The 14,774-nt window shown below is 40.5% G+C and overlaps 2 protein-coding genes across 3 annotated transcripts; both read right to left on the bottom strand.

The window, feature by feature from the left end:
- Window positions 1–4,134: 4,134 nt before the first annotated feature.
- fem1a (fem-1 homolog a) lies at window positions 4,135–8,393 on the bottom strand. The gene has a single exon (XM_028021231.1). It carries the CDS (start codon window positions 8,202–8,204, stop codon window positions 6,351–6,353), a length of 1,854 nt encoding a protein of 617 aa, XP_027877032.1. The 5' UTR covers window positions 8,205–8,393; the 3' UTR covers window positions 4,135–6,350.
- Window positions 8,394–11,032: 2,639 nt separating this feature from the next.
- On the bottom strand, window positions 11,033–13,889 carry LOC114145888 (C2 calcium-dependent domain-containing protein 4C-like). 2 transcript variants are annotated; one of them, XM_028019542.1, is made up of 3 exons: window positions 13,677–13,889; window positions 12,197–12,954; window positions 11,033–12,099 (listed from the first exon to the last, which is right to left on the bottom strand). In XM_028019542.1, exons 2-3 carry the CDS (start codon window positions 12,926–12,928, stop codon window positions 11,548–11,550), a joined length of 1,284 nt encoding a protein of 427 aa, XP_027875343.1. In that variant the 5' UTR covers window positions 12,929–12,954; window positions 13,677–13,889; the 3' UTR covers window positions 11,033–11,547. The 2 variants fall into 2 exon arrangements, with proteins under 2 accessions (XP_027875343.1, XP_027875342.1); XM_028019541.1 differs by having other exon boundaries at window positions 12,197–12,951; window positions 13,677–13,888.
- Window positions 13,890–14,774: the final 885 nt, after the last annotated feature.

Genomic DNA, 14,774 nt, shown 5'->3' with positions numbered 1-14,774 from the left:
CTCTCCCTCTCTCCTCCCCCTTCCTGCTCCTCCTATCTCTTACCGGAGCTCTCGCCTCCTCCTCCTCCTCTCCCCTCCAACACATGACGTGATGCAGCCAGCATCTCCAATAGCAACCGTATCCCCCCATCACCCCATTACCAGCTCGCATCCACTCCACCACCCCCCGGCTGTCCCCGGATCGCTGACTGGCGCATGGAGGTGGATGCTGAGGCACCTTGCTACTGTAGTGGTGTGTCGTACCCCCCCCCCCCCCCCCCCCCCCGCAACCCCCCACTGTGTTCCCGACGGGCCAAACTGAAGATAAGCACCTTCCAACTTCGTAGATTGCCATAATGCTTCGGCTAATTATATCTGCTGGCAACAATAGAGAATCAGAGTGTCCAGTATTAACTCCCACAGAGCAGACGTACAGTATGGCCGGACTTTTCATTCCTCTTGGTGAGGAATTTTGCTATATATCAATAGAAGGTGGCATAATAATACTACTACTACTACTACTAATAATAATAATAATAATAATAATAATAATAATAATAATAATAATAATAATAATATATTATTATTATTATTTAATCTAATCTCCTTTTAGGACACACACATTGCTGCAAGCATTTATGTCTCTTAAACTTCAAGACTGTTTTAAAACTAATGAAAATCCACAATTAAGATTCTCAGAAGATTTGAATTTTCCATAAATTAGGAGTTTAAAATCAGAAATGTCATTAACAACAATCACTGGGTAAACTGCTGATGTGACAGTTGTCCATTAGACATTTTAGTACTTAGAGCTCACTGACAGTTTCAGAAAGTAGTAGTGTGAGCAAGAACAGTTAATTACTGACAGAGTGCTGTAGTCAAGCACGTAAATTAAAATTTAATGAACGGAAAAAGTGGGGTAGAAAAGGGTGAACAAGGAGCAGTAAGACCTGAAGGCCATGGTATACAATTGCCACATTCCTTGTGCCTTAAGCTACTCTTGAACCAAAGGTGTCAGAAGCGTCTTACTCGAGCTGAAGAGAGCAAGAACTTCACTATGTCTCATTTCAAATGAAAGTAAAATGTTATTTTATTCAGAAATGAAGATTAAAGAGACCTGGCCTTCTTCAAAACCAGAGTAACGTGGAGGTTGGTCGCCTCCGTGTTACTCTGCACTGATGCACTAATTCATCCAAAAGATATCTGAACAAAGTTTTGAGTGCATACACTGAGACTTATAAGTAGACTCACATTTGTGTGATTGAAATAATAATTTTATACATTGTATGTAATATTCAACGAGAACCTAATTGGTTTTCATCGAAATGAACAGAAATGAACTTTTGACAAATAATGTTTGCAATTAATCAAGATCAAATATGGGTCTTAAAACTTTAGAGAATTTCCTGAAACAAATTAACTTCACTTTGAAATTCAAATCTGATGAGCTTCACTTGGAGAGAAGATTTTAAAAAAATTCAACGCTTAATCAGAAATGCTATAAATTATTGAAATATATCTCTTTGTACAAAATAATTAAATTTCTTTCCAATATAAACATACATTATTCTCTGAGTTCAGACTTATTTTGTTTAACTTGGAACAGAATTTGGAGAATGTTTTTAACCTTGAAAATGAAATAATGAATAATGAAAAATTGATTACATTTGTCTTTTTATATGTATTCCCGCTAATTTCATTAAAGCAATTCAACAGAACAATATGCCTTATAAAATTTGCTTGATGAAAATTAAGCAAATTTTAATTAAAATTATTAATTTTTTGATTGTCTGCAATATTGGCATTTATGTTGTACATGTGCCATCAAGAGCAATTTATAATCACTGACGACCGCTAATTTGTTCGTATTCTCTTTCAATCTTTACATTTTTATACCTACTTGAGTCTTCTTCTGCTTATGTGTGAGCAGTTGGTGAAAGACAAGGATGATGTCATCATTCATTGTGCTCCTCTATTCATTAATACTCTGCGCTGAAACCCAACAGGGCTTGCAAGTATGGAAACAAAGCTATAACCGAAGCAAACCCCTTAGCTTTTTATAATAAATTACCAGAAATATAAGGACTGACTTGTTTCTTTTTGTTAAAGGTTTGGTCTTATTTAGGTCACACAGCATGACAGTATTAGCAGCCACAAGGGCGAAATCTAAGGTGTTAGTGTGGCGATGCAGGTCGTTCTGACACAACTAGATTTCTCAACGCAGGTTTTATTTCTCGCCTCTGACCCCCTGGCAACCCTCTGCAAACAGAATGAGAATGAGCCACTCTCCAGTCAACCAAGATTCATCATCATTTAGCTGCATTACCAACACTTATGTATCCCCTAGCAGTGTGTTAAAAGCAATTTTCTTTGACTTTGTTGACATGGAAATTGACAAAGTTTGCTAAAAACAAAAAAAAAAAAGACCTACAAATCAGATAACTGCCATCATCTTTCAGACTAAAAGCAGAATTGTTTCCAGCATTTCACAAAGCGTTTAAGAGACAAAGGGTTCTGATTTCATTACCTTTCTTTGTCGCTACTGACATCTAGTGGGTGTATTCTATTATAATAGAGTGTTTTGTGGAGATAGGAGAGCACAAAAGCTTTCAGTTTGTGGAGGTTTTTTATTCTTGTCATAACTGTGTCATTTTGCAAAAGGAAATAAAAAGAAGCTTAATTTAAGAACTAAAAATATCCCAAAAAATATATCTCACCCAAACACACAGACATGGATTTAAACCCAGCCTTAATAGCTGTGTCTTCTGTGAGGTCATAAGTTCAGGGTTCCCTGACATTTTTTTTATTTTAAAATGTTAGAATTTAACAGAAGCAAATAATTTTTTCTGAGAATTTTTTTCAAATAGTTTTTTTGGCTGTTTTAACATAAATATTCCTTTTAAAAATGCTTGTACTTTTGTCAAGTTTTATGATTTGTACGTGGCATAGATCATGACGTTTCAGGAGTGAAGTGGTTTCTGACTTGGCTTACTGGCAGAGGCTGTTTCACCAGTTGTATTTGAACGTTAATTTAGACCATTTCTCAAATTTGGGCTGAACTGCCAAGTCAACGTTTGTGATTTCTGCAACCCTTTTTCTGCAAATAAGGACAAAAGTGTATCAAAGCTTTGAATAGCAAATAAACCACTTTAGATCAGGCTCAGTTTAAGAATTGCAAGTCAAATTTCAAAATGTTTAGGTAAAACAAATCCCATTCTTTTTGTGGATTTTCCACGAACAGTTAAGGTTAAGACAGGGGGAAAGCACCTTCTGAAATAAGACGGCCATCAATTTCAGCTTAATGACAGCTGGGGTGAGTTGCTGCATGGGATGAGTAGTTTGCCATCTGGTATCATCTAACATTGTGAACAAGACACCTGCTTCAGGAAAAGCAGCTAATAAATATCTGAGGTTGAGAGTCCAGCAGTATATATATTCAGTGCTGTGTCCGCTTCCTGTAAGGTTAAAGCAACCTGCTGATGGCTGTGTGTCCTGTCTGCCACTCACCCCGCCTCCCAGTATTACGTTACCATATTCCCATTTTCAGAGCTGAAGCTAGGGAAGAAAGATCCCTAAAATTAGCAAGGTGGCTGCCCTGTCTCCACCGCTGCCCAGCAGCAGTGACGTTAATTGCAACCTATTTATACTCAGGGAGTTCAGGACCCAGAAATATCAGGTTTCTCTTATGCTTTATTTTGGCATTCTCGGGTTTAAAATGACCTGCGGAAAGCCTTGAGATGGAGAGCTGAAATGTGAGGTCACAGATCAGTGTTTAGCAACATGCACTCCATTAGGGTGAATAAGACAGCTTATTTTAATTATGTCATGAAACTTTTGACCAATTGGTGTTGTATGATAAACTGGCCATACAGTATTGCATTACAATTAGAAATGAAAACACAGTGTTTCTGATTTAACTGGAATGAACTGTGTTGACATGAAATGAGCTTGATGGTAAATAGCTGCATGCGGTATGAGGTAGACCTGACATTTGTTGCAGCTCGTCACTGGAAATAAACTGAACTGATGCGACAATCTCGTGATAGAAACATCTATTGCAACTTCTGTAAATGTTATGAATGCAAATATGACAGCAAAATCAAAGAAATAATGACTTTGTTCTTCTTAAGTAAGCTGATAACACGGACACACATATTATCTTTTAATTCTGAATTTTATTCAGATATCTCCAAGACACTTTTGCTCTCAAGCCGCCATCAGGTAAAATGAATGAGTTCAGTAAGAAAGGCGGCGTCAGCTTGGAGCCTGACCGTACGAATTCCAGAGTTCACAGAGCCGCTTGGGTGTGCTTTCAGTTTCACACATCAGCAATAAATACAAGATCAACAGAAAGGAAGTCTTGTGTTTGTAAGACTAAGACAAAATAATGGCTGTAGGAGCCATCCATTTCATTTCTGAGCTGCATTTGAGGTTAAAGGGCAAAAGAGGGGCTCTTTCATGGACACACAACTGTCGGCTGCAATTCCCACTAACAGTCTGAAGAGGTCTTATTGACATTCAACTGAACACATTAGCTGCTGGCGTAATTACAGAAAGAAGATGGATGTAGACATACTTCCAAGCTTTGTAATATTAAACAATTTGCTGAGAGAGGATGAGAAAACTAAGAAGGCATTCTTAGTTAATACACTCAGAAGACAGCAATTTACTGTGAGCGAAGCAACCAGAGTCAATTATCTCCGTCTGTAGGATAAGCGTGTGCCATTTAGAAAAATTCTGCAGAGATACTTTTAGCTTGGAAAAAAGAATACTACTAATTGAAATAAAACAAACTGCATAGGCTAGAAACACTAATAGAATTAAGTTTGTTGCAATCCAATCAATGCCAATTATCTCAAGTCTTTCAAGTAATTGTTCTAGAGGCAGACAAAGAGAACTGCAGTCTTAAATATTAAGACACTGAAGTTACTAGTCCTCTAATATTGTTGAATTAGTGTCCTTGCTTGAAGTTGCACTTTTTCTTTTGAATCAGATAAGTCAGTAACAGAATGTTTGGCACAGTAATCTAAATACATTTCCCATATTAAACAGACATCAAGTGAAAAACCTGCTAGTTTGAGTTGATATATAAATGAACAAAACAAGAGTTGAACTACCATAACCACACTTCATTTTCATGCATGTTCTCTGAATATCTTAATCGGATGCCAGAAATCAAAAGCCTTTATTTTACAAAAGCCTGATAATGGTGTGATGCTCCTTTCTAGTTGGAGAAACTCTAAAACAGAGGTGGGAGTAAGTCATCAATTTGCTGGTCACAACCAAGTCTCAAGACTTTTCATTCAAGTCGCAAGAAAAGAAAGAAGTCAAAAGTTCATCTCAAAGTCAAGGCAAAGGAATTCTAAGTCAAGTCTCAAATTGTCAACTTAGAGTCATAATCAAATATTACTAGTTTGCAAAAATATTAGTAATTCCAAAATGCATTTATTTGCCGGAATTAAATATTAATGATTACATAGTAACAAAACGTCTGGTACTTTTGCATTTTACACACTACATAAACAATATCTGGCCTTTTTCACTGTTTCTTACCCATCTCATTTTGAAGCAAAACCCGTTCATAGAAAGTTTATTTCCTGTAACAATATTGCTAAAGTGGCACTGTATGTACCTATGTTTTGACCAAATAAGATAAACAATGTTAACACAGAAAACAATGAATGCTTTTAGAAAAAAAAGTATCTTTCTAAAGTTCCTCACCTACAATGCTGGATGAATTAAGAACCAATATAGGTAGAGAATGATTTCTAGATTAGAAAATGACCTGGGAAATTGGCTTTCGCTTAGAAAATCTAAATATTTTCTATTTTTCAGTTTACTTTCATTTCACAAAGTGTGGACTTTTTTCTAACACGGAGATTTGACCTGTTAAACAAAACGAGTTAATTCATCACTTTGGACTGGCAAATCAGGATGTTAGTTTTAAAATTTCGATCAGTTTTTTTCAAACCTAAAATTACAACACCCCTTGACAAGCATGTAAAATAATTTTGCAGTTGTTAAGCTAACTAAAAGTGTTAGTTTTAAATCAAATAATTTTAAATGATTTGATTTAAAATTTCAAATAATTTAAAGTCAAAAGTCAAGTGAAGTCAGAGGAACTAGAAGATTGAGTCGAGGTCTTTAGTTTAAAGTCATAAAATTTTTTCCATTCTTATACCAGAAACCAAGAAGTTTAAAATAGTCTTTGTGACTTCATAAGAAAATTTATTCCAGATTGGAAGCAGAGACTACTCCCAGAGGATGTGGGTTTATTGCTATGGTTTTGTCTGACACGTTGCTATTAGAGCCAGAAGTGGAGAAAATGATGAACACAGAATGTTTGTTAAAGGAGAGTCTCTTCATGGAAGTCAGTGGAGCTCAATGAAAGCCTCCATCTCCTCAGAGATCAGGCCCCTGTAAGGCAGCCTGTGCTTTTCAATCGCACGAGCTGCCAGGCACTGAAGGGTGATGTAGTTCAGCGGGTACAGTGCCGTGTGGCCGCCGCTGTGATCATCCAACAGTTCGTAAGCTGTTTTCCTCTGAGCGTTCGTCGCGTCGAAGTGGGCCCCCGCCTTCACCAGCAGCGCCATTATCTCTGGGCAACCGTTGTTGGCGGCAACGTGCAGCGGGGTGTTGTTCTCACAGTCCCGCGAATCGACATCTGCGCCGCACTCTAGGAGCAGCGCTGCCACCGCCTGGGAGGGGAAGCGGCCCACTGGGTAGCGGCCCACAGATGTGGTCTCTTTGTCCACGGCCATGTGGAGCGGCGTGAATCCGTTCCGACCTCGAGGGTTGAGCTTGAGCAGCCGGTAGACTGTGTGCTTCTTTTGGTGTTCCTGCTCGGGGTTGCACTCGAGCTTTTCCAGTAAAAAGATGAGGTGGAGGATGATGGAAAGCGCCTTGTTGAACTGAGGGGTTTCTGGGGGGTTGTCTCTCTGTGCCACAGCCCTTTCGACTTCCCTCACGCTTTTCCCCAGCACAGTCATTAGATCCTGGAAGGTGATGCGAGTTGACAGGGTGCCTTTGGCCCTGTCCTGAAGAACAAAAGAAAAGAGCTCTGCGAAGGATAGGAAACTGGAGGCTGTCATGGGACTGAGGGGGTCCAAGTTGCTCTGCTGCATGTCTAAGGCATATTTCCACAGACTGATACAGCGCTCAAAGTTGCCCGAGTCAGCGTACACAGCTCCCCTGTACCGAATGTAATAAGATGTGTCCGGGTGGGATGGCCCAAGGATGCGCTCACGAACCAGCAAGGCCTGCATCCTCATTTCATCAGGATCAGTGATTAAAGCTTCAAGCTCCTCTGCAGTGCTCACCTCCTGGGCACATCCGTAGGCAGGGACGGGAGGACCAGGCGGAGGCTTGGACAGCGATCCAGCTTTGTCCCCCGCCTCCCTCAGCTCCATAGCTCTTCTCCAGTACCTCATCGCTCCCAACAAATCACGTTTCTTGTCCACAAACGTTGCTCCCAGTAGCTCCAGTGCATTGATCCGCTCCTCTCTGGAAGTGCGAGGCTGGTGGGCCAGATACTCCACAATGTTAGTGTGACCCGTTACACTCGCAGCCAGGAGTGGGGTCATCCCATACCCGTCCCTCTCCATGCGGGCGTTGCACTTCAGCAGCATCTTCATGATGTCCAGACTCCCAGACTCAGCGCAGTCATGGAGGGCCGTGTTCCCTTTCACACTCTTTCGGTTCACGTCAGCCCCACGGTCCAGGAGAAACTTGGCTATCTCTTTGTGGCCCTTGTAGCAGGAAATCATGAGGCAGGTGTGGCCGTGGCGGTTGGCGACCTCCAAGTCCGCTCTGTGCTCCACCAGGTAGCGAACGATCTCCAGGTGGCCGTCGAAGCAAGCGGCTCGGAGCGGGGTGGAGTTTGTTAGCGTGGCGTTGTTTACCGAGGCTCCGTGTTTCAGCAGCGTCTTCACCACGGGGAGGTGACCCGCTGCCGAAGCCGCCCACAGCGGTGGAGCCCCCTCGATAGTCTCGCCGTCAAAGTTGACCGAGCCCCCGAGTTCAACATTAGCTTTACAATGTTCGAGCAGGTAGTCTACGACCTCTAAATGTCCGTACCGAGAGGCTATGAGAAGCGCGGTGCTGCCCTGGGTTTTCTCCTCCGCTAAAGCCTCCAGCTCCTCTGGAGTTTTGTTGCTCAGCAACTTCTGGATAAGTTTCAGCTTACCATCTCTGGCCGCGTTAAAAACCGCCACGGTTATATCCATTTTACAGGCTCTGTGCTGTAGCGCCGCACACCAACTCCATGCCCACTTGCTTACAGAATATCTGAAGTACCTGGTTTTAAGTAGTGGAGCGCCGGAATCTTAGTTTGGACCCTGTTCCTGACTCATATCTTTCTGCCATTTTGAGGTTGCTGTCAAGATGGCGTTGGTGCTCTTTGACAGGTCTCTGTTTACAAGTGAACCCTAGCATTCTGGGTAATGTAGTCTTAACGCAGAGTTTTTGTACATGAACTAGGGAGCGTTATTGGCAGAAAACTACATTTCCCATGAGTCAATGCGAGTTAAATTACCAACAGCTGATGCTTTCTTTGTTATGGTTGTTGGAACCAACATTAGGCTTTGTCTCCGACTGACAATCAGCTGACGGCGAACTCACAAATTGAATATAATAATAATAATAATAATAATAATAATAATTATTATTATTATTATTATTATTATTATTATTATTATTATTATTATTATTATAGTTATTATTATTATTATTATTGGCTGTTTTTACACCAAAAACAATACAATATAATATAGTATAATATAATATAATGAAAACTGTTTTCCAATCTATTTTACTGTATCCTTATTCCATTTAAGTTATACATTTCAGTGATGAGTGCCATCTCTTTAAGAGTCTGATGGGGTCCTGTTTGCTTTTTAACTTTTATCTGAATGTGGTTTGGGCTTGCACAAAGTAAACCTTTAGTAAAAATACCACAACCATTTGAGATACATAACAAACAATATGTTTTAAACCTGATTATTTTTATTAAAGAAAAGAAACACATTTTTACTAAAGCTGAAATATTACAGAAAAAGTATCACTGTTACATTTGTATACAATTTGTTAATTTTTATTTTGCTTAAATAGGCAGATCTTGTCCAAAATATAAGATAAACCTATGCAACTTTAATTTTCATACCACAGCTTTATGTTCTTTGTGATCAGAAAAATATATCCATACATCCCAAATTGTCTTTCTGGTAAGAAAAAAAAAAGTTTTACTAGTACTATATCTGCTCAACAATATATGATACATACATATATCAAAATGACCGAAAATCAAAGAGTAAAATGTGGAAAATAAAAGTATCAAAAATGTTATGTGTGGCAGAAAACTGACACTGCACCACATCCTGAAAAACACAATTTCTATTGGAACACATAGACATTGTGTGAAATGCCATAAAATCAGAAATGACAGAGCATCTCTTGTGTTATGGGGAAGCTTTTCTTCAGCAGGAACAAATTCACAGTTAATAGGATGATGGATGAAGCAAAAGACAAAACAATACTGGAAAAAAAGCTTTTCAAGGCAGCAAAAAACTTGAGACTGGGGTGAAGTTTCGCCATCCAGCATATCAGGGATCCATACAGAGTGAGAGCTATAAAATGGTCTAAATCAAAGTCTCAATGTATGATGCACACTGACATTTTCCATCTTTTCTGCCTGAGCTGGAGCTGTTTTACAAAGAAGGCAGGGTGAATAGTTTTAGAAACTTTCAGCTGTGGTAGCAATGAAAGCTTGCTCTGTAGTATTTCCTCAGGTAGAAATTCAAATGAAATCCACACTTTGCAGTATCTAATTTGTTTATAAAATATAAACAAATTATGTATCCACAGCACTTTGTGTCAATCTATCACAGAAAACACAAACAAAAAACATTAACATTTGTAAAAAAAAATTATGTTATTCATGGTGTCCATCAATTTTCCATATCTGCTTGTCCACGAGAGACTGGTTTCTATCCTCAGGTCAGGATTCAAACCTAGGATTTTCTTGCTGCTCCTCCAAGCTGTCCTAATTGTTTAAGTATCTATTTATATTTTTTGAACTCCCACTTGCAGGTGCCATAATGCTCAATAAAAAACAATTCTGTTTCTAATTATTTTGAGCGTTTCTCAGCAAAGTTTTTACTTTCCTAAAGCACAAGCTCTCTCTAGCTCTTTACATCACAAAACTTTGAACTACAGAGTCGAAAAGATTGGATTTCTCCCGTTTTATCCTTTTGCTCTCCAGCCTGTAGGAAATTAAGCTCCTTCAGAGTCACAGACGAACATGTCCCAAATGGGTGCTTGTTGAGACTTATTTCTGTACTTCAGAAGTTAATGGAGTTGGTGAAACATCACCCTAAGGGGCTAAGCCTGAACGTGCTCTGAAAGTCAATTTTTACTTTTTTTGAAATGCGATTTCTTTCCACACTCTGTCCAGGGTTGTAATATCTTTGTAGGTCATAAAATATCAAGATGTCCAATTAACCTCAAACAAGGCGAGTAAGGTGGCTTGAAAGCTCATTAATATTTCAAAGCTCTCAACATGTCATTTTGTTCTTTCACCAGCAGAGGACGCATAACATCCATATTCGGACAATGTTCCGTATTGCTCTGCACCGATGCAGCCTGTATATGTGGTGTACTGGAACAAATAGATTTCCATTTATCAACTAAAATGCTAGGGACATCAGTCTGTTTAGATTAATTATTTTCTAAGCAGGATGTTCTGTGTGATTGCCGCCCTTATCATCAGTTTAGAACTCACCAGAGGAATGCCTGAATTGGATGTGTGGATTTGAAATTAAACAGGGAGTTTGAGCGCTCAAAGAGACAATATTGTTTGCGGAGAACCACTAAAAGCCTCACAAAATGACACCCGGAGTTTGCAAGTCTCAGAGGACGCAGCCTCTGTTCGCGAAAACAGGAAGCTTTTGTTGGCGTAAAAGAGGGTTTTGAACCATTGTTACTGTCCTTCATTGGTCCTTAGAAATGACAAAATGAGAAGAGATAAAGTTGCAAATTGGAATAAAAAATCATCTTCTTGTATTTTTAGTGTGCTCTTTATTGGTAAGTTCTGAAACTTCTTACATTGTGTCAGTCATATTTACAATAGGAGTCTTTCAAAACCAGTCTTTCAAGTACACAAAGGCATTTATCATTTGCACAGTGACATGCAAAACTTTTGTAAGCAATAATAGAGTAGATTTATTACAAAAATACAACTTCAAGTTAGACATATGAACCGAAAAGAGCTACATCAGAAAGGGGCAACACCTTTTTGGAAAGTCAGCGCGTCAAGAAAAATACACAAACACCGCTCTGCCATTCACAAGCTCACATACCAGCAAGCACTTAAAGTATGCCTGCATGTCTTTGTCTAAGCTTAACTAGTCATGACAAGAGGATCTCTGTCGATACACACAACGCCATGTGCAAGATGCAGCTCCCTGGTCATTGGTATGCTGCTTCTTGCCCGGTATCCGGAAGGGTGGGATGAAAAGGTCGACAGAGATGAGACGAGCCGCTCGCTTTCACTGGAGCCTTGACAAGATCTCCCTAGAGGTTTGCGAGCAGCTCACTGAGCAGCACCTCCCTCTCACCTAGAAGCACATCTCTCTTCAGACTGGTTCCTTTGTTCACAACCTTTATCTTCATGGCCAGATTCTTCACTTGCGCCTGGGGCAGTGCATCGAAAAAAAAGTCTTCATTGAACACCGGGTTCCTGCTGTTCTTGATGATGGTACTCCGTTGTTTCTGCTGCTTGCCGGGGTTCAGGTAGAGTGCCACACAGCAGTTAATGCTTTTCAGGTCCGTCTGCCTGTTGTAGAGGGCCTCTGCGGCGAGCACACGCACCCTTAGCCGGGCGGCTTCGGGGTCATAGTGGGTGCTCAACTTCAGGGTGCCCCCCTTGTGGAGGTTGATGGTGTGCTCACGCTGCAGGAGATCTGAGGCTGCTGGCCTGGAGCTGCCAGCTTTGGCTCCTCGGAAGGCAGGAGAGGGGGGGCAGCGCGCGCGGCGGCGCTGCATGTTGGGGCTGTTGTCGGCAGAGCTGCATTCGTCAGTGGAGAGAGAACTGTGGCGTGCCAGGGAGCGTCTTGCACGAGATACCTTTGGGGGGCAAATGAAAAAGCAGCAGGTAAATATACGAAGGATTTACTTCTAGCTCAGATAATATCATCTGACTAAAACAAGCAGAAGTGATCACCTTAGCCTGCGTTTCCTGGGTAATAGATCGAAGTAGAGAAGCAGACCTGGAGAGGAGGGGGGAGTTAAATGGGGAAGACTCAGCGGATGAGCAGGTGTCACTCTCTCCTCCACTGAAGTAGCGATAAGGATTGGGGTCAGCTGGGGCCAGCAGAGTCCCCCCTTGGGAGCGCCTCTGGGAGCTTGGGGAGTTAAGGGGGCTGTTGGGATCACTGTGGAACAGGCTTTCCTTGCGTCTAGTGTGAGGAGATTCTACCAAGGTGGAGAAGCCATAGGAGGTCTGAGCTTTTGGGACATACGGCAAGGACATGGCAGTCTGTGACTGAGGGTCAGCATTGGTATTGATGTTCACAGTGTGCTTGTCCATTGTCCCAGTGCCCGGCTCATCTGCCGTCTCTATCTGGATGATGTGACGGTTGGCAGACTTTTGCAAGTTGCGGCAGAACAGGCGAGGGCTGCAGATGCTCTTGCTGCTCCGGGCTCGGGGGCTCTGGCTGCAGATAGCGTTGTCGGAGGAGGAGGGTCTCAGATTGGTGCGGGGCTTGGGTTCTGGGCTGGTGGACTCCTCAGGGGGACAGCAGATGAGTTTGGGGGGGATGAAGAAATCAGGGATCCTTTCGGGGGTGAGCACATTGGCATAAACAGCAACGGGAATGGCCTCTGTCGTCTGTGGAGGCTGGGAATGTGTCCCACTGCTCTCCACAGAGCTGCGCAGCTTCTCCAGCAACCACATGCCCACTCAGATGCTTCAGTTCACTGCTTAGTGATGGAGACAGAAGACAACAAATGAAACCGAAACAGACAAAAATATCAGAATTATTCTAATTTGTTACTATAAAGAAATAATAAAAATTATACATTTTCATGGATATATATATACATACATACACTCTCTTAAAACATTATTGTTACTATTATGAAAAATTAACTGTTAAATTAACTAATTAAAAATATTAATTAGTAATATTAAAAACACATATGTAATATTTACAAAAGCATTTTTTAAAATATTACAAATACGTTTTTGGCTTGTTTATAAAGCATATATAAAATGGTACATTATTTTTTCATGATTAGTATATAGATACTTGCACTACTTGACAGAAAAAAAAATACTAATATTGCATGTCTTTCATTACTGCATCATTGTTTTAAAAGCTGAAATACAGGGCTCTTAATCGGAAAATGATGAACGAAATAAACACTAAAGCAAGAAAAAGTCTTTCTTAGTACTTCAGTTAAACGTGATAAAACCAAGCAACAATAATAAACGAATTCTAATACATTCACTGCAGAGCGAGTCACATTTTTTATTCGCTTGAAACGAAGATTTTGTTTCAAGTAAACTGCTTTAGGCATCGCGAATGTGTCTTACGACATTAGATGCTGGAAATAAAAGAGCATTTGCCTGTCTAAATAACTTTTCCTGTCCCATAAATCCACATAAAGTGTCTTAGCTGCAGTTTAGGAAACAAACCCACCTGTTGCTGGTAAACTCTTTGCTGATCGAAACAACGAAGCGCTCGTCGCAGCGTCTCCAAGCTCTCCGTGCGTAAAAAGGGTTTTTTCAGCTAGTTGGAGCTCTTCAACACTCGCCAGCAGGAAAGGGGGGGGGGTGCCAGATCAGGCACTCTCTTTATATGACGAGGTCTGTGACTTCTGAGCCAATGAGAAGATTGTGAAGCCTTCCCATTACATTAACCACAAAACTGTTCTCAGCGCAGGAATGCACGCAAAGGGACCTGCTCTTTTTTCATATCCCGTAAATTTGGAGAGAAATTGCCCCCCTTAATGGGGTTTGGTGATATTTTTTGTTTTGTTTTGTTTTTATTTTTTAAGAGTGCAACTTTCTACTAGAGATATCCAATCAACATACCATATTATTGGGCTCCAGGCTTGCAAACTGTTTATGTAAAGAAACAATATGTTGTGACATATTCCCACCATCTGTGCACATTTCACTATTTATATTTTAAGAGAAGCTCTTATACTTATATACTGATTAGTTGTTGTTTTTTTCACACAAGAAACAAAATGCAAACAGAGTGGGGAAATTTGTCAAGTTGGAAAAAAAAAACTTAACTGTGTTTTTCAAATGTTATCAAGCGTGGCATGCATTTATATTTCTCATTCACTTGTTTGTTTTTTTGGCTACCCTTGCAGGAGCTAGTCCTTTGTTAGCCTTTACACATCTGAAGACTGAAATATTTCCTTGGTTTTCATTTCCAACAAGATCAAACTTCGTCAAACTAGACCTAGAGCATCTGTGCAGCAGTTTTCATATCTTCCCACTAGTTCTCAGTTGGCTTTGAGTTTGGACTTTAGCCAGCCCATGGCATCAATAAGATTTGACCAAAACTATTCAGTTGCATCTCTGGCTGTACGTTTAAGGTTGTTGTCCCCAGTCAGAAAGAACTGAGAGCATCTGCCAATTTTCTTTTTCCCAATGAGATTAACTCACAATTGGAGTTTTACAGGGTGCTTTGATTCTAAACCATTTCATTGCTGCTTTTGATTGCATGTTTAAGATCGGTGGTGTGCTGGAAGGTGAAATTCCATCTCAGTCTCAAGTCTTCTGC

This window comes from Xiphophorus couchianus, chromosome 6, assembly GCF_001444195.1.
Source record: "Xiphophorus couchianus chromosome 6, X_couchianus-1.0, whole genome shotgun sequence".
NCBI classification, from domain to species: Eukaryota; Metazoa; Chordata; class Actinopteri; order Cyprinodontiformes; family Poeciliidae; genus Xiphophorus; species Xiphophorus couchianus.
This window is presented reverse-complemented; position numbering and strand designations above follow the sequence as displayed.